The following is a 26,576-nucleotide window of genomic DNA, read 5'->3' on the forward strand; positions in this document are numbered from 1 at the left end:
CAGAAGTGTACATGACTTTGAAATGTATACCATTAATATACTGAAGGGATCAGAAAGCCAACTAGAGAAAAGAGACTCTCCCCCAGAGAAATCACATGGCTTCCACCTAATAGTTGAAAGATTAGGAAAATGGAACTGTAACTCAGGCGTAATTTTGTTTACATATTATAATGTGCTTTATTTTTTAAAATAGCTTTACTGAGATAACAACTTACCATAAAAACCACCCATTTGTAGTCTGCAATTCAGTGGTTGGTTCTATGATTTTTAATTAAACTGAGAAAACATTAAAAAAATGCATACTGGACTGCCTGGGTGGTTTATTTGGTTGAACCCCCAACTCTTGGTTTTGGCTCAGGTCACGATCTCATGGTTGGTGGGTTTGAGCCCCATGTCGGGCTCTGTGCAAATGGTGTGGAGCCTGCTTGAGATTTTCTCTCTCCGTCTCTCTCTCTGCCTCTCCCCTGCTCACTCTTTCTCTCTAATAAACTTTAAAAAAGGATGTGTAGAAAATGCTTTCTAGTTAGAAACTCGTATAAACACTGAAAAACCAATTGGAGGGCAATTTTTTCATTTAAAACCTGGAAATAGAATAGCACCAGATTTTGTCCTCAGATGCTGCGGGGCAAATATAAACAAAAAGAGGGCCAGCTGGATAGAGAAGCTAAGGAGACCTTTGATGAGGAACCAGGTATGTGAGTTTGAGGATGGAGGTTTCTATGCCCAGTTCCCTTTCTATTTTTTCTTGATTTCTAATACAGTAATCTCCCCTACCCCTTTATCCATGGTTTTGCTTTCTGGTGCTTTCAGTTACTGTGGTTTGTGGTCAACTGTTGCCTGGAAGTAGATGATCTTCCTTCCACCATAGTGTCAGGAGGTCAATGGTAACCTACATTAGGCACCTCGCTTCATCTCCTCACATAGGTATTTTGTCTTTGTACATCGCCACAAGAAGGATGTGCACAGTACGTAGGATAGTTTGAGAGGGACCACATTCACAGTGTGTTTATTACAGTATATTGTTAGAAGAATTCTATTTTGTTATTACTGTTAATATCTTCCTGTGACTATAAATTTATCATAGTTATGTATGCATAGGAACCAACATAATCTATGTAGGGTTTAGTACTATCTGCGGTTTCAGACATCCCCAGGGAGGAGAGGGAGGATTTTGGAATGAATCGCCCGCAAACAAGGGAGGACTACTCTACTTCCTCTTTGCAAAGTTCCGGTGTCTATTTCTACTTGCAAAAGATTCTTAAACGTGTATTTAAACTCCTTAAATAGTAGAAAAATGTTGCTTTTGTAAAAATAATGCATGAAATGTATCCTCTAAGCCTGAAGCTTCCTTTTGGACATTTTGCAGAGCCCTTGAATCTTTTGCATATGAGACCTTTGGTGACCTATCAAAACAAAGAGCTGGTGAGGATTATAACCCAAAGTCATGTGCTATTTCATGTGGAAAATTAAAGAGAAGTAAGAGAAGAACCATCTTTTTTCAAAAAAAAAATTAAAACAATTGGAATTGCTCAGCCATTTTACCTAAATTTGTTGACATAGTTGCCAAATATATTCTCTACAATCCCACTAATGAATCTTCAAAACTCAGTTATCACTCTCCATGTTAGTAACACTTGAACAAGCTTATCTTAAGTATTTACTAAAGCATTTAAAGTAATCTGTTCACTTGATATTTATCAGACTATTAGATTTTTTTTTTTAATTTTTTTTTTCAACGTTTATTTATTTGGGGGACAGAGAGAGACAGAGCATGAACGGGGGAGGGGCAGAGAGAGAGGGAGACACAGAATCGGAAGCAGGCTCCAGGCTCTGAGCCATCAGCCCAGAGCCTGACACGGGGCTCGAACTCCCGGACCGCGAGATCGTGACCTGGCTGAAGTCGGATGCTTAACCGACTGCGCCACCCAGGCGCCCCCAGACTATTAGATTTTTATTTGATGTTCTTGGTACAGGGGAGAAGCTGTCTCAAACGTAATAGATTTTTGCCTTAAGCTGAAGCCATGAAAATGGTGACACTTAATCTTTATTTTTTTGAAGCAATACCCTTTTCCTCTTGTCTCTTTTGTGTGAATTTCAATACTTTTATATTAGTTTCAAGGATTAGTCACAACATAAAAAATAATTTGTTGCATTCTTAAGCACACGCTTGGAGCATTATGTTGGTCTCAACTCTCTAAGAAAATTTTACCTTTGATTCCAGAGGTTAAAGAAAAATTTGGTCAACCACTAAAAACATGAATTACTACTATTTGTTTTCCTTTCCCTAGTTGTGATTGTCTACATAGATTCTAGAGTCATTTTCTGAAATGGAATCCTGACCACATTTACTCCCACACTTCAGAGCCTCTCAACTTCCTGAACCCACCCCGACCCCATCCACTGCAGTGATACAGTTCAAGCATCTTAATTCAAACCATCATGGTCCACCCCCAGCTGTTCTTTAGCCATACAAAACTACTTCCTGTCTTCAAAAGGTTACCATGGGCCCTCTTCCTTCCTCACCTTTCCCAGGGCTGTTCTGACTATCCAGGGTGCCTTTGGTTAAATTTACAAAAATCTGGTGCTCCCAGTAATAGCTTAGAAATTGCATGTCTTCCTGTGCTCCAGACTGAGACCACCCCCAGATACTCCCTCTCCTGTGCTCCTTTTAGCATTTTCTGCATATGCTGATCTAGACCTGGATTAAAGAGCAAAGTTAGGAGCACCTACCTAGCTTCTGTCATATAGTGGACATTTGAGTGTTATTAGACATACCATAATACTCCTGGAAATGTCCTAATGAGGAGGCTAATACATTTATTAGAATTTCTCTCAAGGAGATTAAGGTATACAACTGGGAAGAACTGATTGAGAAGTAAGTAGGGTTGAAGAGGAAAAATCCTCAGGAAATAGGTTGCAATCAAAATATGGTCCTAAATCAAAGCTATCTTCTCAGATGAGTGTGGGTACCTGTGACACATTTAGTTTTTTAATGTTAGTGTTTTGTTTTTTTTTTTTAAGAGAGAGAGCGAGCGAGCATGAGTAGACAAGGGGCAGGGAGAGAGAGAATCCCAATCAGGCTCCACACTGTCCACACATAGCCCAATGTGGGGCTCGATTTCATGAACCGTGAGATCATGACCTGAGCTGAAATCAGGAGTGGGATGCTTAACCGATGGAGCCACCCAGGTGCCCCTGTGACAGTTTTATGTTACTAGATGGAGTACCCATATTTGGTGACAGAATTGAATGACTTAGGGCAGTAGAGGAAAGGCTGGTCCTAGCAATCTTTAATCATTTCCCACATGACACTCAGCCACTCCTCCAAAGGAGAATTTAAAGGATTAACACTTCGAGCCAGTAGCTACAGTATTTGTGGTTTTAGCTGGTCTTGAAGTCTCTGTCCTATCTTGTTTATCTGGTGGCACTTACTATGCTATGTGAACTTCTTGTTTTTTCAAGTAATGTGATGTGTTCCATCATTGTGTGGATTATATTTGAACCTCTTTCATCCTTAGAAACTGGCATAGTGTTAGACAAATAGCAGACATTCAGAAGGAATTGGTTAGATGAATCAATCTCAATCTGTCCAGTTAGTGCAGTCAGTGTTAATTAAATCACTTTTAAATATTGTCTCCAAAAATGTGCAAAAACCTTAAATTTATGATCAAGTGGGATAAAATTCTAGGCCTAGAGAAATATGTTTATGTACTTCCTCAGCAAACAAATACTATTTGTATTCTATATTAATAGCCTTTGACACATGACTGTTTCAGTCTGAGAAAAGTCGATCTGAAATTTGCTGATAGATTTTTTTTTGACTGAAGATTGCCATACGTTGAGGTGTATCTGGCCCAGATGTTTCACAGCATAAACCCCTACAGAATGCAAAAGTCTCTGTGTCTCTGCTTCCACGTGGCTCTAGAGATGAGTTTATCCTTGAAGGCTGCCCTGTTTATAGGGGCAGTAAATACTAGGCAATATTCACTTCTTATTCCAAATAGATAATGGTGGAAATGGTTTATTTGTAGTACACTGAAAATGTATGGAAACAATCTAGGAAGGCATTAGACTCAATATGTAAAATGTTAGCTCTCGAAAGACCTCACCAGAGTGTCACCATTGCTCTTATTTTATACCATCATCCTGAGGTCCAGAGGAGTGAGGTGCCCTGATAAAGTTGACACTGCTGCTGACTGGTAAACATGGAGGAAAATCCAGCTCCCTTGGCCTCCATACTACCTACTCCCATTCTGTATAATGCTGTCTCCATGGCTTCTGCCTCTCACCCTTCTCTCTGCCCTACCCCCTCAAAGAGAACTGGAGGTAACAGATGGCAGGATTTGTGTAAAGAGGGGATTAGTTAGGGAGGTGAAGAGTGTCTGAGAATTTGCTGTCCAATGTATGGACAAGATGCAAACATAAGATACCTTCTGAGTCCAAAAATAAGTTTTGGCTCCAGATGGATGCTTGAAGAGTCACTCAAGTCATTCAAGGATGCTGAAGATGATCATAGTAATTCCAGAATGTTGGCATCTAGGTAAGTATGCTCTTGTAAGGTGTATTTATGACGAGTTCCTTTTGTTGATTGTTCTTGATCTGTTTGCCTCTTGCTTGTCTTTACTATTGTGAGGGCTTAGTGAGTTTTCAGATTGGATTTTCCCACAACTGGTTTGGTGCCTAGTTGACAGCTCTAAGAAACAGAAGTTCTCTGTTTTCTGGCTACCAGTCCAGAGAGCTCAGTTCAAGGTATTGGCTCCGATCTTCAAAGTCTGTAGTGGCTTACATTCGTTTATTCAATGGTTGGCCAGTAAGATGCCGTTCAATTCACTCACTACTTCTTCCTGTACGTCTTGTGGCAGAGATCACTGCCACACTGAATGTTGCAGGATTGCCTCTATCAGACACTGAGATGACAGAATTCCAAGGCAGCTGGATTCTTTCCTCTACAGAGATAATGTTTGTAAGAAGGAAAAAGCCCTTAATAATATTTGAAAATATGAAGGAACAGGCATCCTTTAGAACAGATTGTCAATTATATCATGGATCCCTGTATTCACAGTTGCTGTTGAAGGAATTTTATCACACCATTTGGATGGGACTATAATAAAAAGAGTAATAGAGTATTGCAGTTTGGTTAAGTATCAGCAAGGAGATTGTAGTCAAAATATTTAAAATATAATGGAAGGGAGAGCTTTTGAGACAGGCTAGGCACACTTGTGCACAGACTTTGATAGTAGGAGAAATAATGAGGTCAGGAAGGAAGGAGAACAGAGCCAAGATGGAGCTGAGAGTTCTGATGGAACAGCTGTAAGAATATATATAAACAGGTGTTGATCTGAACGTGGGTCGGCAATGGTCTTTCCTTAGCATAACATTGATAGTGAGAACTACCAAAGAAATGACAGCTAGCCTTGAATGTGTATATGTTGAAAAATTGCTTAAAACTAACAGAACAAAATTCAGAGACAAATAGAGAATTGCAAACATGCTAGTGACTCCTACGACAATACCCTTAGTACAAGAGAGCTGCTATGAATTCATAAGAAAAATAAAACACTAACGTAAGAAAAAGCAATTTACCAGAAGAATTACAAATGGCCACAGGAAAAATGGAGCTTTATAAGTTACCAAATAAATGCATGATATTTCTTTTTCTGTGATCAACTTAGCCAAAAGTTAATTTAAATTAATGATATGACTAGTTTTGTCAATGATTTAGTAATAGGGACATTTTTTACATATTGCTGAGGGGCATGTAAAATGGGTAGCAGTTGGGAAGTACCTATCAAGAGACTGAAAAAATTCATGACTTATGAGCCAATTATGCTTCCTCCTAAATGGTATTTTAAGGAAATAATCAGATGTGTACAAAAATGTATAATACAGTATATTCTTAATAAAATTATAACAATAAAAATGGAAGCAGGCTGATTATCTTGCGGTGAATAACCCATAGAATTCTATACAATCAGGTAATACTGTATCTTCTAAGCCTATTGAATAACATGGAGATGAGTTCGTGATACAATAATCTTATTAAGCTATAGGTAAAGCATGATTCCTGAAATACTTGACAAATTTTCAAAAATCACATCCATAGTTACTTATGGGTAATGGAATTTTAGGTAATTCTTATTTCCTTATATTTTGGGAAGTTTTCAAACTTTTCTATATTGAACAATTGTTCTTTTGCAATCAGAAAAAAAAAAAACAGTTAATAGATTTTCCCAAGGTTTCTTACCTACAGAAAATTCACACATTTTGACTGTATCACTTGATGAATTGCAGCAGTTACATACAGTTGAGTTACTGCCACTGCATTCCGGATAGAAAATATTTCCATCACCCTAAAAAGTTACTCATGTCCCTCTGCAGTCAGCTCCATCCTCCAAATATCCCTGGCAACCACTGCTCTGCTTTTTGTCGCTATTGTTTTGTTTTCTCTAGAAGACTCAAAATCTGTTAGGATTTTGAGATGCATTCATGATGCTGTATATGCTGTATTTTGTCCTAAAGAACATATTTTGAATATTCAGTGCGTGGTTCATTCCAAAAAATTAATCCTGGAGTGGAGAGGCAGGCCATGGGCATAATGAAAAGAATGAGATACTGAGCCTGGAGACCTTAGCCAAGTCATTACATTTTCCCATTCTTAATTTGCTCATCTGTAAAATGAGGTTAATAATACCACCTTCCTTAGCCATGCTTCAGCATCATTGTGAGTAACAAACCGTAATAGGCCTCTTAAACTGCTTTGTGAGGCATGAGCATCAGTTCCTGGTTTTATTGTCATTATGATTTAATTAAGATAGGAGATGTGTAGTTCGGTCTTCCTATCCTCTTGAAAAGGACATGTGTCTTTATGCAAAATAGTTTGCCTTCATGAAGACCTTTTCTGAAATTAGGTTAAGCCCTTCATGAATTGCCATCATGGGAGATGTTTGAGAATGGACCAGAGGTTTGAGAATGTTTTACAACAAGGGTAACTGATAGAATTCTCTAGCATGAGTTATTTTCAATTTTTTTTTCAAAGTTTATTTTTGGGACAGAGAGAGACAGAGCATGAACGGGGGAGGGGCAGAGAGAGAGGGAGACACAGAATCGGAAACAGGCTCCAGGCTCTGAGCCATCAGCCCAGAGCCTGACGCGGGGCTCAAACTCCCGGACCGCGAGATCGTGACCTGGCTGAAGTTGGACGCTTAACCGACTGCGCCACCCAGGCGCCCCTAGCATGAGTTATTTTCAAATCCAAGTTCTGGTATCCACACTCTCCTTCTTTTGCATTCTTTTCCAAATCCCTCTGTGTTTAGAGCATCATCTCTACTAGCAGGAAAGAGTCTGAGAACATCCTCCTTTTGTTATTCTTGTGTTATCAGATAAGCAATTCTTAGACTTTTCAAGGCAATGGAGTTAAGATTTGGGGGAGCAAAAAGGCACTGAGAAAACAGTAAGTGTTCCCACCTGTTTGCAGATAAGCACTAGACACTATAACTTTAAATGACATGAAAGAAAGGATACAGCAAGCCTGTCTGGGTCACCAAATTTTGGTTGGGTGTCTGTCAAGTTCTAGATGTTCTATAGGACCTGAGATACAGTTGCTAACTACCCTAATGGAGATGCAAACAAAACAAAACAAAACAAAATAATAAAAGCAACAACAAAAAACGTCAATTAAATAGTTACAAATTCTGAGAAGTAAAAAAGATTTAAACAAGAGCTGTAATGGAGTTGTCCCAACTCTGTAGGGAGAATTGGATGGTTTTGTTCATGGGAGTGACTTAATGGGTTTTAATCCTGGGTGATTTCATAAAACAGAACTGATCCTTCTCTCATCTGATCTGTAGCCAGCGGTTTACTTGCAAAGAGTTTAATTAACATGCAAGGAAAAAGTGCACACAGGAAAGCTTTATCTACCTTTTATTTCCTGAAACAATAGTTTCTCAAGATTTTCCCATTGGGATAATGCCTGGTAGTACAGGACATTGTAGTCTTCCCTCTAGTCATCTATTGGCTTTCTTGTCGGGGAGGGCTCCCCACCTGGGATCCCCATGCAGTGAACGAGATACCCTATGCCAGTGCATGTATCCATTAGGCTCCTGTGGATAGTTTGGGCTGGATTTACAATAGCGGTCAGAATCTGATTCATTAGCCAATTGAGAAACTGTTTTAAATCAAATTTTTCGGCACCTTCATTTTCTAACTTAACTGCTTCAGGTCATTAGTAGAGTTTTGATAATATTTTCCCCCAGATGTTCTGCATATTTCATAGAAAGGTCAGGTAACCCAGAAGAATCCTCATCGTTTTGCTTATACAGTTACACAGATACCTTTGGTCTTTACTTACTGTGATAATTACCAGGTTTTCTGGCCAAGTGTATCTTTTGTGTGATTGCAACCTCTTATTGCCCTGATAAATAGTTGAGAATATGGTTTTTCAGTTGTGAAGAATGATGATGGGGTTATAAGATAGCTAACCAAGGTATCTGAAACTCAGTGGCCTTAAAAATAGATTTTATTTTTTATTTATTATAAAACACACAGTATATCAAGAATTTATATTTGAATTAAAACCATGGCTCTGAAACTCAGGGTGTAAACTTGGGCAAATATTTAACCTTTGTGTGCCTCAGTTTCCTCATCTGGAAAATACAGCAGGTGGGTATGCAAGTAGAATAGTAGGAATTCAATGTATTTGAATATAAAGAATTTAACTCACATTTGCAAGAATCGTGGGAATCCTTGAGAAACAATCATTTTTCCACTTAATAAATACTGTGTCCCAGGCACTTGAATCATATATTGGCCTACTAAATGAGTGAGGATAAATCTTTGTCTCAGTGAGCTTGCTGCCCAGGGCAGGCTTCCCCAGCCCAGATGGAACTGGAGTGTAGGGAAATGTGGAAACCCAGAGCCACTGAGAGACCCTCAATCCTTCTGTGCTCTGCAGGATTTTGATGTTAAGGTTAGATGCACTGAGTGGCTTCTCCTCTTTTCTGATTGTATTAGTGGTCAAATACTACTTTGCTTTAGAAAACCACAGGAAACCTTGTGTGAGTGTTTTTTTTTTTTAATTGGCAGCAGCATATTGTAGTGGGGATGGGAATAGATTGTAGAATCAGATAAACAGAGTATAGAATCATAGACCTGGATTCAAGTCCATTTACCAGCCATGTGACCGGCAAATTTCTTAATCTCTTTGAGTCTATGATGTCCTGAGACTACTACCTCACCTATTACCCATACTATGAATATGAGGAGAGTAATGCTGCAAAAGTTGTTTGCAAACAAAATAGGTTTGTAGTAACATCTAACAGAACTATGCCTTTAGAAGACCTAGCACATTTTAGCACATAGTACATGCTCAAAGTTACTAATCATCATTGTAACATTATTACAATTAGCCATTGCTAATTAGCCACTATGTTTTTTTAAGATGAAGATTTATAAAGGTTATTGGAATTGTCCAGTGATAGAATGTGGATTCAAACCCAGTTCTTCCGGTTTCAAAATCCATATTGTTTGCATTGATTTTGTGTCTCCTCAATGAGAGAGAAAAAGAAAACAAAAGCCAGACCAAGTCCTCTGAAAAGCTAAAGTCATTTAATTCTTGCCACTACTCTTAGTCAAGGTAAGAAGGAAAGGCTTATGGTTGTTAAAAAAGATATCAGAGTAAACATTAGCAGTTATACGTTTTATGGAAGGCTGATAAAAATAGACGGCACGTATGGTTTCCGTTAGCTTTCTTCATTCAAATCCTCGGCTGTGCAGAGCTACCACTCAGGATCGTCCCAATCACAGCATGTCTCTGTTTCCCAGGTGAGCAGACCTTATGGTTCAACCAGTGCTTACAATTTGTGTCAGAAGCTCAGATGCAGAAAGGAGTGTGGTGTTGCTGCGGCAGGTTTTGGCTCTCATGGGTGGGCATCATAAGGTGTTCGGGAAGGTATATGTGAGGCTTGAGCTTGAACTTGTGTTTTACTTAAGCATCCATGGACTCCAAGATCTGACTTAGGCTGCACTGTCGGCAATGAAATGTTCAGCTTCCCTCCAATTCACACGATTTAGTCAAACACTAATTGGAGATTCACAGCTTAAAATCCCCTCCCCAAAATGTATTCATTGATGAGTTCTTCACCAAGTTGGTCAGATTTTTGGCTTCATAATGGAAAATTATATAAAATATCTATATTCTGCGTGTGTTTGTATGTGCACACGTGTGTTAGAGAAAGAGGGAGAGAGGTCTAGGCTCAGAGTAGAGAACATCTACAGTAATGAATAGCCTTGCAGATATTAGAAGAAGGCATATATTAAGTGGTTTAGAAATGCATATCTTAAATTCTTATATTTTTAACAAGCCTCCATGGACTCATTAAAATTTCAGCATCCCCTGAAATCCCACAAAATTATCCCCTTTATAAATGGAAGTTTTAGGTTTTCAGAGCTTGAATGACGATGTGTATTAGCTTTTGGCCTTTGAATATTTGGGGTGTGTGTGTGTGTGTGTGTGTGTGTGTGTGTGTGTGTGTCTGCATCTGCATGTAGGGTTTCTATTTTTGGTGAGACAGAAGCTGCATATATACCTTAGGGTTTTCGGAAGCGAAACATACTCTATTAATGGAATCTGTGATCCCCTCAGCTGCAGAAAGGAAAGCCGTAAGCAAAGCGCCCTGTCTGGGTCTCCTCACATGTGTTGTTTGCTGCTTATCTTCTAACTGGAGGAAGCAAAGGAGGACGTGAAGTTGTGTTTTGCTTTGCTTTTCCAGAGCAGTAGCTTTGGGAAAGGCCATACATAGAACTTGATATTGATAATTTCAATTGCTAATATTTTTTGACCTTTTACCATGGGCCGGTTTCTCTTTTAAGGGCTCCATACATTTTAGCCATTTAACTTCCCAGTATTTCTCTGGCATAGGTAGTATAATTATCTGGAATTTGTGGATGAAGAAGGTAATGCGCAGTGAGGTTAAGAAACTGCTCAGAGCTACACGAAAGGGGTAAAACGGTGTTGACATCCAGGCCATGTATGGCTTGTGCTCCTAAGCACTATGCCAGTGGTGTTGGCGAAAGAAATAACAACTCTCATCATAACCATTATTCCATTTAAATGTGTGTTTGCCATATAAGCATTGTGCTAGTTTTTTATCATCACGAAAACCCCAAAGTGGAAACTATTGTAGATGCCATTTTACAGCATGAAAACTAAGACTGACAGGTTAAGTAACTGGCCCAGGCCTATGCAGCCAAGTAAGAGGGGTTTGAAATGAGTCTGACCTCAAAACGAGCAGATGAAGATACAGAAGAGGAAGCACAGATGGTCCAGTCTCTGCCCATTTCTTGATACAAGCCTGGGCTTCTCATTAGCCAGGCCTGACCACTGCCTCCCTGATGAGTCAGGGTCAAAAAGGTAAAACACACACCACATTTCCGGTTTCAGGTGCCAAGGAAGCCACTTTGCTGCGGAGTTTCTGTTGGGCATGCTCACTCTAGGGGTCAGGGAAAGAGCGTCTGTGTGCGCATCAGCTGTTACTGAAAGAACCTTTATGAGAAATGATTCAAGGAATTGAAGAGGATTAGACGCTATTATACTTAAAGTTCCTTTATGACATAATAGAGACTGTACCCCTAAGAGTATTTCTCAATAATTGCAATCCATCGTGTGAAGATAGAATAAAAGTCTGAGATTTGTCTACTGAGGAGAAGAGATTTAAGGGGAGCCTTTTGTCGTACACTGGGACAGCCATTCTCTGGAAGAGACGCTTGCTTTAGAAATTAGAGGGAGGGACTTTCTGCCACTAGAGCTGTCCAACTATGGAATGTGTGGCCTCAAAACCTTGCCTGCTCCCTGTCGCTGTAAGTTTTTGTGCAAAGGGTGGACAGCAGTCAGGGAAGTGAGGAAAGATCTCAGTAATGGGGCGGGGAATGGAGAAAACAGGTATTCTAATTCTGCGATAGTGTCATTTCACACGGAGTAAGTGCTATCGAAGCTATAAATGTGAGTCCTTTATTTTAATAGATTTTAATGTATTTTAGAATCTATTACCTATAAAAGATACCAAAAGGAAAAACAATGTGAGTTTTTTCTACTGAAGGTATTTCACCTATTAGAAGAATATCTATTTGGAAGTAAGTTAAGGACTGTTTACTCTCAATTAAACGTATAAAGAGATTTACTGTTTTGGAAAACACTGTAGAAGCATCTAAAAATTTCTAACAATGTTATAACTGTATTTGTGGTTGAAGGGAAGAAATGGGAAAAAGCATGGGTTTTTGTTTAAATAAGAATGTTAAATTGTCAGGGTTCACAGCATAAATGATTTTCTGATAAAATTGTTGAATTATCAAATGCAACAGAGCTAATACCCGAGGCCAACCATAAAGCAAGTAGGAAGTTAATAGTGAGGTTACAAAATATTGTGGTACATGAAGTTACTTACAAAGACTTTACTATTGGGGCTGTTCGTGCTGTTTCCCTTGAATGCTTAAATATCATCTTTCTGCACTTAAGTACGTTACGCTTACTGTTAGAGCCTGAAAATATCTGTTCAATTACTTTCCAGATACCTATTGAACTTCAACATTAAAATATACTGTGAAAAATTACCTTGGAGCCTTTTTTGAGTGTTTGGTGTAGGAAACACATTTTAGCAGGAGGCTTTGGAATGCTGAACTACCCAGACACTGTGTCCTTGCCTTTCTGTTTTCTTAGGTTTTCATGGGTCAGCCCCTTTTTATATCTAAAGGATGTAAAGTAAAACAGTGTACAAAGTGGTACATTGAGGGTGCCATGATATTTTTTTTAAATGTTTATTTTTGAGAGAGACAGAGCATGAGTGGGGGAGGGGCAGAATCTAAAGTAGGTTCCAGACTCTGAGCTGTCAGCACAGATCCTGATGTGGGGCTCAAACTCACGAACTGTGAGATCATGACCTGAGCTGAAGTTGGATGCTCAACTGACTGAGTCATCCAGGCACCCCAGGTTTTGTTTTTTTAAAGAGAAGGAACATGGTCTCCCAAAGGAAGAAATACAGAATGTCTATATTGTGGCTCATTGTCAGCCATGAGACAGCTCAAATCTTATCATGATTCTTTTTTTCCCCTTACCATGATTCTTAAATTTAGCATCATTTATATGGGAAATGCAAAGCATGAAAGAGAAATAGTTTGTTCAAAGGCAGACTTCAGAGTGCAGAGATTCAATGGGTTGGGTTTGCTATTTGTTAGGACACTGACAGCTAATATGTCCTTGTCAGATTTTTAAAAATTTTTTAAAAAATATTTATTTTTGAGAGAGAGAGAGCATGAGTGGGGGAGGGAAAGAGAGGGAGACACAGAATTCAAGCAGGCTTCAGGCTTTGAGCTGTCAGCTCAGAGCCCGACGCGGGGCTTAAACCTACAAAGTATGAGATCATGACCTGAACCGAAGTCAGACGTTTAACTGCTTAACCAACTGAGCCACCCAGGCACCCGACTTTGTCAGGTTTTTAAGTCTGCTAGAATTTTTTCTGCAGATGTGTAAACATCCACGTTCATCAAATTTGTAAACAAGCCTTTTGGATTGATGAGAGGCTAATGTTGAGGGCTTGGCTCGCTCGTGTGATCTCAGCTCTTTCCTCATTAGACTTCTCTCTCAAACCCAGGAAGGCAGCATTCCATGCAAAAATTGCATTTCTTGAAGGGGGTGGGTTCCTGAGAACCATGCTTGAAATGTTGTGATAGCAAACAATTCTGGCACAAACTACTCCAGTGATGGAATAAGAACCCCCCCCCCCTCAGGCGCTGCCAGCCTTCTTTGATCTATACCTCTCTTGCAGCATCGTCTCCAGAGCAGTCCTCCAGAGATTCTGTGCTGCTCTCTAATTGCCATTAGAGAGGGAGGGCTGAGAATCCTCCTGCTTCCTGTTCTGCAGGGTTCCTAACTATTCTCTTTGACTAACATCATTCACTAAGAATTAAAGGGACTAGGATCAAAGGTTGTGAGTTTTCAGAATGACACTGTCATTTTTGTGGGGTCCTGAACAGTGAGGGGCAGACGAGAGGGGACTGCATGTTGCAGTATTTTCTTGGGGTCAGACTTCTCACAACTGCAAGGGAACCACTGCTTAGCATTTAATAGCTCAGAGATCCTGGAGCCTCAAAGCTCCACTCAGGGCAACCTCTTATAATCTGCTGAATACCACGCTGCAGTATAGCATGAGGAAGCCCATACTTAAAGGCTCCCACCTTCCTCTTTACCCCGGTTAGGAAACACATGGTAACTGATAGGAAACATTGAGATTCACTCTGTCTTGCTCAACCTCATTACCTGGTCCTAGAAATGCATACACTCATGCATGCTGAATGGAAATTACCAGTGGGTTCCTCCTTCAACTTCAACACAAGCTGCCTGGAAGATGGATCCTGGTGGAAGGGACTTAGTCTGTACCAGGCACTGTTCTGAGGACACATGAGTAGCTCATGTGGGCCTCACAATAACCTCAGATGTGTTTCCATTTTTATCTCTGTTTATAGATGAAGACTGCAAAGCACAGATTAGGTGAGTAAATTGCCCAAGGCCAGGGTCAGGATTAGAGTTTGAACCATGTAGCCTGATTCTACAATTTCTTTTGGTCACTACTGCATCAACATCACACCAAGGAAATTACCTGAAAGAAATGCTGAGCATTTCTTCTTTAAGCGCTTTTAGCTCAGCTCTTACATAGTTAAGTCACCGGAAAACAGAGGCACTGGGTCCCCTTAATTAGAAAAAGAAGAAAGAAGAGAGAGCTTGTCTTTGGAGTCCAATAGACTGGTTTTGATCCAAATCCTACTTTTCCTAGTTACGTGATTTTGGCCTGTTAGTAGTTTCTCAAGTCCACAGTTGCTTAATCTTTAAAGTGGGGATATGACCACTGCATCTACTTCATAGGGCTGTTGATGACACGAACTTTGGAAATGCATCTGGAATGCTGACCACAATGCTTGACATGTGCGTGTTAGCTGGTGTTATTTTAAAGTGATCTAGGGGCGCCTGGGTGGCGCAGTCGGTTAAGCGTCCGACTTCAGCCAGGTCACGATCTCGCGGTCCGTGAGTTCGAGCCCCGCGTCGGGCTCTGGGCTGACAGCTTGGAGCCTGGAGCCTGTTTCCGATTCTGTGTCTCCCTCTCTCTCTGCCCCTCCCCCGTTCATGCTCTGTCTCTCTCTGTCCCAAAAGTAAATAAAAAACGTTGAAAAAATTAAAAAAAAATTAAAGTGATCTTTAATGCTTTGTGGAAATAGAATGGTGACAGAAAATGAACCAACTGCACGGGGGACCTATTACAGTGATAATCAGACATTGAATTTTCTACAAGGCAAGTCAGTGGTCTGGGTTCCACCACTAGATGAGATTTTTCTGCAAGTGTCCTTGGTGCTCTAACACAGGACTATTGCGAGGGAAATAGTGTTACAATGCAACGTGTCAGGTATTTATTCGAAGAAATAAAGGGTGGGTTCAGATCCCAAATTCTGAATTACAGCAGGGTCCCAGTGTAGCATGTCTGCCCTCCCCCGTCTTAATGCCGCTTCAGAATGCATAAATCGTGGAGCTAGGATTTACTAATCTCCTCGAGTTAATTAGATGTGGAAAATCAGTGTAGTCATGGGGAGGGACTTAAAGAGGGAAAATAACGTAAGATGGCAATCCTATAAGGATGTGGTGAATCTCTGGGCCGCCATGCCATCGGTCAACTGCACCCACTGTGGTCTGATGCCTAGAGGATGTGTGGCAAGTTCACACTTGGTTGTGACATGAACTTCCTCTTCCCAACCACCAGAATTTCATCACTTTCTACCAAAGTGAAATTATCCAATTTCTGCTTTCCAATTGAAAGTTCTCCTTTATTCTCTTTGGCCACAGGAGCCTGAACCATGCTAACTCAGCCTTCCTGCCTGCCTCTCTCTCTCTCTCTCTCTCTCTCTCTCTCTCTCTCTCTCTCTCAAAGCCATCCTTAGAAAATGATGGGGGGTCAGTATCCCCACTTGAGGAAACTTGATCTTTTATAGAGAGCATCCTGTGTGGCACCTTGAGGGTTAAACTTTTGTTGCAGAGACAGAGTATCAGTGGCTTTCCAGGAAGATATAAGCCCCGATTTAGAAACTGCCATTTCTAAAAGGTAAGCCAAACATAAATTAGTTTGCACTGCTTTCTATGAAAGGGATAACTTGCCGCTCCCACTGTCTCTGTGTTAGTTTGCTTCTCTCTGTGCGGGCAGCCTGTCTGTCATCTACATAATGTATATATCAGGGCGAGGACCTTCACTCACAGCTAATAAAAACCTCAGCGCATGACAGAGGTGTCTTTTACTATGGATCCGTCTTACAATAGGTCTCAATTTACTGTGTCACGTAAATCAAAAGGGAAGTGTTTATCTTCTCATTCGAAGGCATCCCTTCTCCCTCTGTGCCCTAGCCCCTCCCCTCGTGCCAGTTTCCAGCCCCTCTAAGATGCTTTGTGCAAGAAAGTGCAAGTTCCCTCGTTCTGGATTTATTGATTTTCCCTCTTGCTCTCCTCCTGGCTCCCCCCCAAAGCAAGCTAGCGGAGCAAATGGCCCGGGTTCTCCCCCAACGCCTGACTTGCGTTTACTGGGAGGAGAGCCGGAGAGGGAGCGTGCGTTCGGAGCACACTGCTCTGACTGCGACCACAGACTGTTTTGTGCAGGCTGTCCTTCTCCTTCAAAACGGTGCATCCCCTCCCCGGAGCAGCAGGCAGTGTGCCTCCATTCAGCCACATTTGGTATGCATGAGCACGGCTGCAGGGAGAGGGGAGGTGGCTTTCTTAAGAAGGTTCGGTGGCTCAGGAAACGCCACTTGAGTAGTCTCCCAAGTTCCAGGAAGCCTCTGCCCTAATGGAATTTGCAGGTGTGGAGATGACCATGGGATGCCAAGGCCGTGGGGGACCGTCTATTTTCTAGGCATTGCTCAGGTTTGCAATTTTTGGTTTTCCCGGTGGAATTTGGAAGGGGTCATGAATCAAACTGATGCTCCTCGTCCCCTAAACTGGACCATCCGGAAGCTTTGCCACGCAGCCTTCCTCCCATCTGTCAGACTTCTTAAGGTACTGTAACTTGCTGCTTTGAATGGCTCTAATTGTGCTTTGCAGGTCTAAATACCCAACTTCGCACTTGGGCTGGGACACACCTTTCGGGGAGCACAAATGCTTACGGTGCTGGCTCAGTTGTCCAAGGCTGGCTCAGAGAGGCTGTCAGCGGGCTGTAGACCCCCACGGTGTTAGGGAGGAGAGATGGTCTGAGCCACATTTGGGAATGAGATTATGGTGGCAGAGAATGGGCTCCCCGAGTGCTCCCCTCCGTCCCTCAGCCCCCCGCCCTAAACATTCCTAAAATAGAATTAATTAACTTCTTTGGGAGGGTGGGAATAGTAATGGGAGTGAAATCTCCTACTCCAGGCATTTGGCTCCTGGTTTTTTTCCCCCCTCCCTGGGGAAGCCCTTCGACCCACTTTCCCTTTAAATGGAACCTGAGAGAACAAAGGATTCTCCTCACTATTTTAAAAGCCTTGTGTCCTTAGGTGGTCGCTCAGGTAAAGACAGAGAATGAATCTCATCAGATTGTGACTTCTTTGGTGTCCTTGTTTTTAGAAAGGCATGATAATTTTAGTCTCCTAAGTGAAGCCAGTAGTGGGAAAGTGTGGTTGAATATGTATTGAACGTATGCCTCCAGCTCCCGCTCTGAGTTACACAAAAGAATGGTACTACACCTGAGCTTAGAATTGTTACTCTGTGTCTGCAGCACTTCCTTTCTAGAAGCAAATGCATTGAAGGTACTGAAAAAGTCCCCACAACTCCGTAATAATTGCACCATCATCGACCTTATTATAGGGAAGAAAATACAAATAAAATTTACAAGGTGGACAAAGCGTGTATTTTTTTTCTCCAGAAGAGAGAATGTGCTAACATTTATTTGGGGGGGGGGGGGGGCAGGGGAGGAGTCCATATCTCTGAATGTCCCACATCCATGTGAAGTTAAAAAGGCAAAGCAAAGTTCTTCATTCTCTTTTCCATATTAACATGATACTGGGATTTAATGACCACTGGATATTGAGCCTAAGTGTCTACAATGGAGGATTAAAGAATTAGTCCTGGATTAATTATATTGCAATATTTTATTTTTATTTATTTATTTTATTTTTATTTTTTCTTGCTGAGGCTGCGTTTTGGTTGGGTCAAGTTTGATGTGGACAATTAGTTCTGTCCAGTTAAGTGGTTCCTCACCACAGAGCATTGGCCACTGTTTCCTTATCCTGTTCAACAAAAACCGGTATTAACTTTCACAAAGGCTGGCCCCAGGTCCTGTTCAAACCCCCAGCATATTGTTGTCATGGCGATGGTTTGCTTCCCTAAAAGAGTATTTAGGAGGAAAAACCAATTTGGGAATAAGGAGTGGGAGAGAAGTGTCCTTGGACATAAGTGCTTTTGCTGTATTGGAACAACATGTGTGATAGGGCATGAGAAAGAATGAGGCCAGGGAGCTAACAAATGAATGTAAATTTTCCTCCAGAATCACAATTGAATCAAGAGTCCGGGGCAAAGAATATCTTGACAAATCCAACTAGGACTGAGAAAATTGACTCCGGCAATTCCACGGGCAGCAAGAGACATTTTTCACTTAAAGGCATTCTTTGGCCCGACCCCAAAATCATGCTTTTTAACTTACATAATGACCTTCTTAACAGGTGTACTTATACGACTCTCAATATATTATTCATTAATGCTCTATTTTTTTTTCTTTTATGGGAAATGCTATTCATCACTTCCTAGTCACAAAACCAGCAGAGACGTATCTATTAGAAGTAGAGTACTGATTTTGAGAACAGCTGTCCTGTTTCTTAACAGAAAGTGCTGTTGATGCTTTATACCACCAGGCATTGTCAGCCCTGTGTGCCAATACTGTGGTCCGTATACGGTTCAATCCCACCGTGCTTTATTAACATGGTGCTTTATAACAATTCATCTGGGGCACCTGGGTGGCTGAGCCGGTTAAGCGTCTGACTTTGACTCAAGCCATGATCTCACGGTCTGTGGGTTCGAGCCCTGCATTGGGCTCGAGCCCTGCATTGGGCTCTGTGCTGATGGCTCGGAGCCTGAAGCTTGCTTCGGATTCTGTGTCTCCCTCTCTCTCCGCCCCTCCCCCACTCATGCTCTGTCTCTCTCTGTCCCAGAAATAAATATACATTTAAAAAAACAAGAAAACAATTCATCTAATTAAGCAAACTGATGGGTAGCTTTCCGAATTTCTCAATATGCTAAAAATGATGTGTTGTCCTAGAGAAGTTCCTTTCCAAATGACATCTGTAATTTTGAAAGGTATTGATCTATCCTAGGAAACTTCAGATAGTGAGCATATTTCAAACTCGTTAAAAAAAGTGATAACCAAATTCTTTCAGCGATACTTGACATGAGAGCTGCTTCTGTATGTGGGTTTGATAGCCTCAACGTGCTGGATAGGAATGCCATGGAATTTTTTCCCCGTCTGGATTGCTGCTGTCTTGTCTGCTTTGCTAGTCCCTACGTCTTCTTGCCTTGCTTTTAATATTTCAAATAAATTGGAAGTTCCTGAGCAAACATTTACATCTTTTGATCACTGTTCTTCCTGCTTTAGTCCATAAATTAAATATTTACAAACGGTGCCCCCTTTCCCAGTCTCTTACTCCACCTCCCCCACCCTACCACCACCATGTTAATTTAATGGATGGATTCTCTGGGTGTCCAGGAGCCCATTGAAATCATAAGCTAACAAACCCAATTCCTCTATTAAACAGGTAATTTTTAGTCCCCTTCCAGGCATTTTTCTGATGTAATATGTTTATTCCAGTGCTCTGACTTGTCAGTAACACAGTAGAGGTCGTGATGGCAAGGTTAGGTTTAACTAGACTCTGATCACTCACCATTTCTCACAGACTTGGCTCATGCCAATTTCCCCCATGTCCTCTCCTTGAAAATGTGTTTCTTTGGTACCTTATTTCAGCATCACACCAATAATTAGAAATGGCTTTATAATCCTATTTTCTGTATTTCCCATTTCCTAATAGAAACAGGATACTAAAGAACTAGAAGGGGGAGGCTGGCATTTGAAGCATGAATTAAACTCAGTGAATGAATGTTGGAATATACTTATTATTCCTCTGAAAACATCTCATTTGTTGCTTTGTCCATCTCAGCAAATTTTGAACATGCCAACCAACTCCTATTTTGAATGTGGGATTGCATTTGGAAATAACATTTGAAAGTGAATTTTTGGACAGGCATATCATGATGATAGCCAAAAGACAGAGGCTGTTTTCAAACGGATGCATTTCAAATGGGACCCTGTTGAAACTATTTCTCTTCAGTTGTCATTTGCTACGTTCTTATGTGTTTCAAGATTTCATCTTATTAATGACAAAAAGTCATGTTTATTTCAGTAACAGAATGTTCTTAGCATATTTCATAGTCATTATTAGGTCTCTCTCTGCCATTGTTTTATTTGGGAGATTTTATTTTGGTAACATGTTGAATTTGAGAATTTTTAGGGTGGAGAGCTTTGTTTATTGAAATCTCAGTGGACTTACTAAAAAGAAAGCTTCTGAAAGATGGGTTGCACTAGGGGAAAGGGAAACTCTGTAGTTCTAATAGATTGTGGTGCAAACATTTAAGTCAGTCTGTCCATGAAGCCCAAATGGTCAGTATCATGTTAGGATCTTCAAAGTTTTATCCTGAGAAGGAATCTGATTTTGCGTGTTGAGCAATGTCAAAGTAGGTTAAAGAAATTATATTCTGGAGTTGGACCTAAACACTGAAGCCTAACTCTGTTGTGTTCCTAACCACCTGTATGATCATGGGTGTGTTACTTAACTTTTCTATAACTTGGTGTCCTCCTCTTTAAAGTGAAGAGTTAAAGTCTTGACTTGGACCCAGTGCTATGATTCCCTGTGGTAAAGGTTACTATGCCCTGTGGGGATGAAAGAACATAGGCTAAAAATGGTTTAAGTGGATTGGATGTTCAAATAGCAGAGGACTAGAATATTCAGCAGTGTTGGAAATCACAGAGGGCCTTAGCTGCTAAATTATGACATTTGACGATTATCCTGAAAACCATGAGTATCATCAAATGGATTTTAGCAGGGAGGTGACTGCCGCATTCAGGCATGGGATAGATAGATGACTCTGGCTGTACTATCTAGAATGGGGAGGAGATGGTAGGATTGGAAGCTCAGAGATGAAATTGGAAGTCCAGAGAATTGATGAGGATGTGAGTTAAGGCAACAGGAGTGGAGGTAAAATGCACAGGGCTTTGTGAAGTTGATGAATTGTGGTGAAGGGAAGAATTTAGGATAACTTCTGAGTTTCGGTCTTTGTGGCTAGTCTGGCGCTGGTCCCCATTTCTGAGAATAGAGGTCTTGATAATGAAGGACAGAACTTCTCACTTTGTGGTTCATCTTTGTTGAGTTAGAGACGGTATGTCAGTTATTCTGGCGGGACTGAGAAAAAAATAGACAATTCCATTTTTGGGCACCTGGGTGGCTCAGCCAGTTAAGCGTCCAGGTCTTGATTTTGTGTCAGGTCATGATCTCATAGTTTGTGAGTTCAAGGCCTGCATCAGGCTGTGCCCTGATAGTGCCAAGCTTGCTTGGGATTCTCTCTCTCTCTCTCTCTCTCTGCACTCATGCAAACACATGTACTCTCTGGGTCTCTCAAAATAAAAAAAAAATAAAAATAAAAAAGAATATAATTCCATGTCATTGAGTATGAGCCCCATTGAATGCCTGATAATAGAACTCTTTGAAGTAAATAATATACAATCAGGAATATCCCTCCTAATTTTTTTTTGGACTGTAGGTGTAGTAAGCTCTCAGTTTTTTGGAATCCAGTCAAAAAGCTCAGTTTTCTCTCATTTTTTCTCCTCTTAGTCCTCTTTTATATTATACAAAGGATTAATGAAAGCAAAGTGGGTAACACAAGGGAAATCCTTGAGAGTAGTGATCGAGGTAGGCTACAAGATGAGGATAAAACCTGCTTAATTACTAATGTTTTCTACTTCTATAATTTCTTGTATTGGTAACCAGTGTCCATTCTATTGAGTGTGTCTTCTACAGTTGATGCCAGACATTCCAGAAACTGATTTGCCTTTGATGGTCTCAAGCTTGTAGGAAACAATCAGGTTGAGATTTATTTCAATGTGTGTTTTCAATTTAAGACTTCCAAGGTTTCCTTTTCACATCTGAAATCCTGGATCTTGACAGGACACATAGAGGAATATCAATAAATCCAAGTTTTTGCTTGGTCAGGACAAGACACTCCTGAACCACATGTTAGTAGTAGCAGTTAAGTGTCCCCAGCAGGAGAGGAAGCACACACCTGTTAGACGTGTCAGGGAACGTCTCATGGGCCAATTCCACTAAGTACCTAAAAGATGAGACACTTGAAGAATAAACTGCTTTTAGGTCAACACAGTGTATTGTCAGGAAAAAAATTTTAAGGGCTACTAATAAAGAAACTTTTGTCTTTAAATCTCAGCATGCCAACCTCAGATTCCCTTTAAGAAAGTGAGAGAAAGAAAAGAAAGAAAAGAAAACATGTGCTCGGCACTAAAACCCGGGAGAGGAAAAAATCTGTCTGGTGTGTTTGAAATGGTGGCTTGATCCAGGCTGCTGAGTGGCCACCATGTGACTTGCCTTTTTGTGAAATGTTCCTCGGGCAGCCTGACGGAAATTCCTGAGGCAACAAGAAACCCTCCTGTCTCTCCGGAGAGCTCTGTCTTTTGGTGGCCTCTGTTATGGAGAAAAGACTGAAAAGTGTGCGGTCGCTGGGGAAAGAGGGAGGATGTGGCTGGGAGTCTAAGTCCAGGGCCACCTGCTTCTCAGATGACTTACGGAGTCCCAGGAATTCAGGGCAAGGTCTATCTCCAGGGGAAAGGGTTCTGCCTTCCTTTTGGAGGACTTCCTCAGGGAAAGAGAACACTACCTCCCCAGCAGAGGATTTTCACCCCCCCGCCCCGCCCCCCCTCTGTCTGTTGGTATAACTCAATTGGCTCCAAGCTCATCTACAGAAAACTAATCATATCCTTGCTGTCCTTCTCTTATCTTCCATGAAAAGCAGTTTTAAAAGCTCTGGCTGACGAAAATAAAAAATAACTAGCCAGTAAATGCTTATTGAAGAATTAAAAAAAAAATGAACAAACAATAAAGACACATGCAATTCTGAGAATGCTGAGGAATCACTTGGGCAGCTGGTGAGCAAAGCAAATATCCAAATATCCAAGCCCATCCCCTAAGGATGCTGATTCAGTAGGTAGGTGGTGGGCCCGGGAATTGGCATGTCAACAAGCTCCTTGGTGATTCCCACGGGAATAGCTCTTAGAAGAACCACACATGGGGGAAAGCTGACACAGATTCAGCAGAGCTGGAGAGAAACTGGATTAAGTGCCCTTTCTTACGCTGGCATCTGGGCAGAACAGATTTTCTGATAGCAAACAGAGCAAAAGGTTTTAAGCAAACCCTTCACAGGTTTTCAAAATTTAATCATGAACGATCATTTACAGATACAGAAATAAATTGAGTTCAGCTGCCCTGTTTTGATTTGTAGACGACCAGTCTGGAAGAATGGTTGTCCCTATTCCTATTTTTTTGTTTATGGATTTCTCTGTTATTTTCATGAATTTTTTTTCCACTCATGTGACCTACAACTTCAGAAGTTTCTATTCTATTCAATTTACATGGGTATCTGTGAACCAGAGCTCCCAAAGACCGTGTTTATGGTCAGAATTTTGCAATATCTTCTAGGCACCCCCTTTATCCTTCATCTATGCCTCTTAGAATTGCGATAGTCACTCAAGCACACGCTCCTTTGATACCAATGGAACGTGATAGTACGAAGTGAGCAGTGGCCTGTTTACTTGGGGGCCAAATCCAAAGCACTCATAACTCATGCCCATAGTGGTAGAATTGGTCCCCTCTACGCCTGCCCTCTCTACCCTAAGGCCTTGACAAATGAAGGAAGAGATTCCGGATAGGGATGGGGAGGGAGGGAAGAGAACATTCAGGGCTTTTGTTTGGAAGAACACATTCAAAGCTAAAAGTAACTTAAACTAGGCATTTTTTAAAATGATGCCCAGTATTAATGATCAAATAAGGAAAACAGTGCTGAACAAAATTTTGTAGGCTCTCGAGTATTTGAAAAAGATACAGTACCGGAATGGCTGTGGTGGGGGGCTGGCACAACACAAACTTGAGGAGAAGGGTGTTCAATTTTCATGCTTATCGCACATAATTTACTTTAAAAGCATTTGGGTATTCTTCAACCAGTGGCTCTCCTTCTCTACTTACATTTGCAGAGGCACGTGCGTAGGAACTGCCCTTTAGGGATGGCATGGATAAGTTTTACTTCTTCTCCCCCAAATAAGTAAAGCTTTTCAACCATGGATGGATAGATCGGTAGGTGGGGAAGGAAGGAAGGATTGATTCTCTTATTTGTAAGTCTATTCACAGCAACTTTTAATATACTAAATTGGCTTGGAGGGAGATTTATCCACCAAATGAGCTTTTGAGGTGTTTTTTCAAAGTGTGGTCCAGGGCTGCCTGTTACAAAATCGGTTTCTTGGGATTCTACCCAAACTTACTAAGATCAGGCCCACGATGACAGAATCTGCATTTTAGCAAGCAACACAGGGTGATTGTTCTACCCTGTAATATTTCGAGACTGTCTCTTCTGAAGTGAGCCACTTAAGCAGAGAGACCTTGGTTCATCAAAATGAGGCCTCTGGCATGACCCCTCCTCAGTATCAAATTTTTATTAAACTGAGCATACACTCTCTCTCTACGAATTTATATAGGCCGGTAAAATTTCCATATCGTAAAAGTCCGCATGCTCACAGAGCATCGAATGAGTCTCCTAATTGTTTCTTAAGGGATCACACAGGAGAGCTGGTTTAGGTGCCAGAAACGTATCATCCATAAGTGGTATCCTGTGTTAAAAGCAGACATGGCACATTGTTTACATAAGGAAATGATGCCCGTATGTGGTTAGGAGGAAGAAAAACTGCAGCAGAGAAAGCACTAAGTCTAACTTCTGCCCGGATCATTCGGCCATTGCTGAATTAATAAAGTTCCTTCACATCTGCTGTTTCTCCATACTTTGTTCCAATTACTAGTATCGCACATTCACCAAGTTGTCTGAACTGGAAAACCTGGGCTTACGCCTTTTGCTTTGTTGGCTCTCATCCCTTACATAATCAGCCAATTAGTTCTGCCAGGTTTCCTCATAAATATGTCTCTGATCCACTCCTTCTGTCTATTCATACTTTCCAAGATCAGTCTCCTTTTTTCTCAGATCCAAAATACTACAGTTGTCTACTTCAAATTGATCCTTCCCACGGCCACCAAAATGGTCCACTTAAAATGCAAGTAAGACAAGGTTGCTGTAGTGTTTCACGTTCTTCAGTTTTCCTTTCTATTGTATAATAAAATCTAACCTCCTAGGTATGGTATATAACACCTTCAGTGATCGGTCCTTTGCCTACTTCTCTACGGTTATATTTTGTTTTTCCCTTCCTGAAATCTTGAAATTCCTCATAGCTGGACTTTGTTGCACAAGGTATTTCCGACTGCCTGGAAAATGTGAATCACACCTCCTGCCCAACTCCTGCCCATAGTTTAATACTGGACTCAGGTGAGTTGGATGAATATAGGGAGAATTTCCCTGAATCCCCAAAGCCAGATTAGGCTCTCCTTTTATACACGTCCATAAAAATCAGTGGGTATTTTTATCTTTGCATTTAGCGTGTGGTAACATTAGCTCCTTTACCTCATGGGAACCCTGTTTGTAGACAGTCTGGTTCATGTAGCCTTTGGCAAAGAGTTGAGAGTATTTTGGGTGCTAGATATATTACCCTTTAATAGGTAAATGCTGGGATAGATAACTGTGCTCTAGATGTAGTGCTCTGAAATGGTTACTCAAAAGAACCAAATGCTATTACAGAGTCTTGGTATTTTTGTCTCATTAAAGAAAACTTTGAGCTTGAGTTGATAGACTTCCTGTTCACCAAATTGGATGATTAGTTAAGGACTGAACCAATAATTAATACTCAGTAAAAGTGATGCAGAATAAAATTACGTACTCAAGGAAGAGACTGTGAGTAGGTAGCACTAGATGCGTGCTTTGAAAGTATTTGCTGAAAGAGAAAGTGCAAGATCGTAATTACCTCATCTATTGATTATGTTGGGGAAAGGGCAGTCCTTAAGTTAGTGATCTAAGAGACTTTAACATAGTGCCTGTAATAGTGTCGTTGGGCAGGTTACACTGTGAATTAGACAAAGTACTGTGAGAAGAAAAACTACATAGTTGCTGGGCCATTCTCGCTTTCTTCTTTAAATGTGCCTGTTGCAAGTGTCTAGAGCTATGTAGTTATGATCCTATTGTATTTGGGTATTTCCCTTTATCTTTAATTTTTTAAAGTTTACTATTTTGAGACGTAGAGCGCAGGGGAGGGGCAGAGAGAAAGAGAGAGGGACACAGAGTGAAACCCAAGCAAGCTCTACACTGTCAGCACAGAGCCCCACACAGG

The 26,576-nt window shown here is 40.9% G+C and overlaps 1 protein-coding gene across 18 annotated transcripts in view; it reads left to right on the forward strand.

The window, feature by feature from the left end:
* TRPM3 (transient receptor potential cation channel subfamily M member 3) overlaps positions 1-26,576 on the forward strand; it is an 812,479-nt gene that overhangs the window by 305,085 nt on the left and 480,818 nt on the right. For 13 of the 18 annotated variants that reach the window (XM_047830950.1, XM_047830957.1, XM_047830948.1 and 10 more), the window contains exon 1: positions 16,898-17,074. The exons of the other annotated variants lie outside the window; for them this stretch is intronic. In XM_047830950.1, the coding sequence (XP_047686906.1) occupies positions 16,898-17,074 (177 nt within the window). Of the gene's footprint in view, positions 1-16,897; positions 17,075-26,576 lie in introns of those variants that run through there. 18 annotated transcript variants of the gene reach the window in all.

This window comes from Prionailurus viverrinus, chromosome D4 (genome assembly GCF_022837055.1).
Source record: "Prionailurus viverrinus isolate Anna chromosome D4, UM_Priviv_1.0, whole genome shotgun sequence".
Classification (NCBI taxonomy): Eukaryota; Metazoa; Chordata; class Mammalia; order Carnivora; family Felidae; genus Prionailurus; species Prionailurus viverrinus.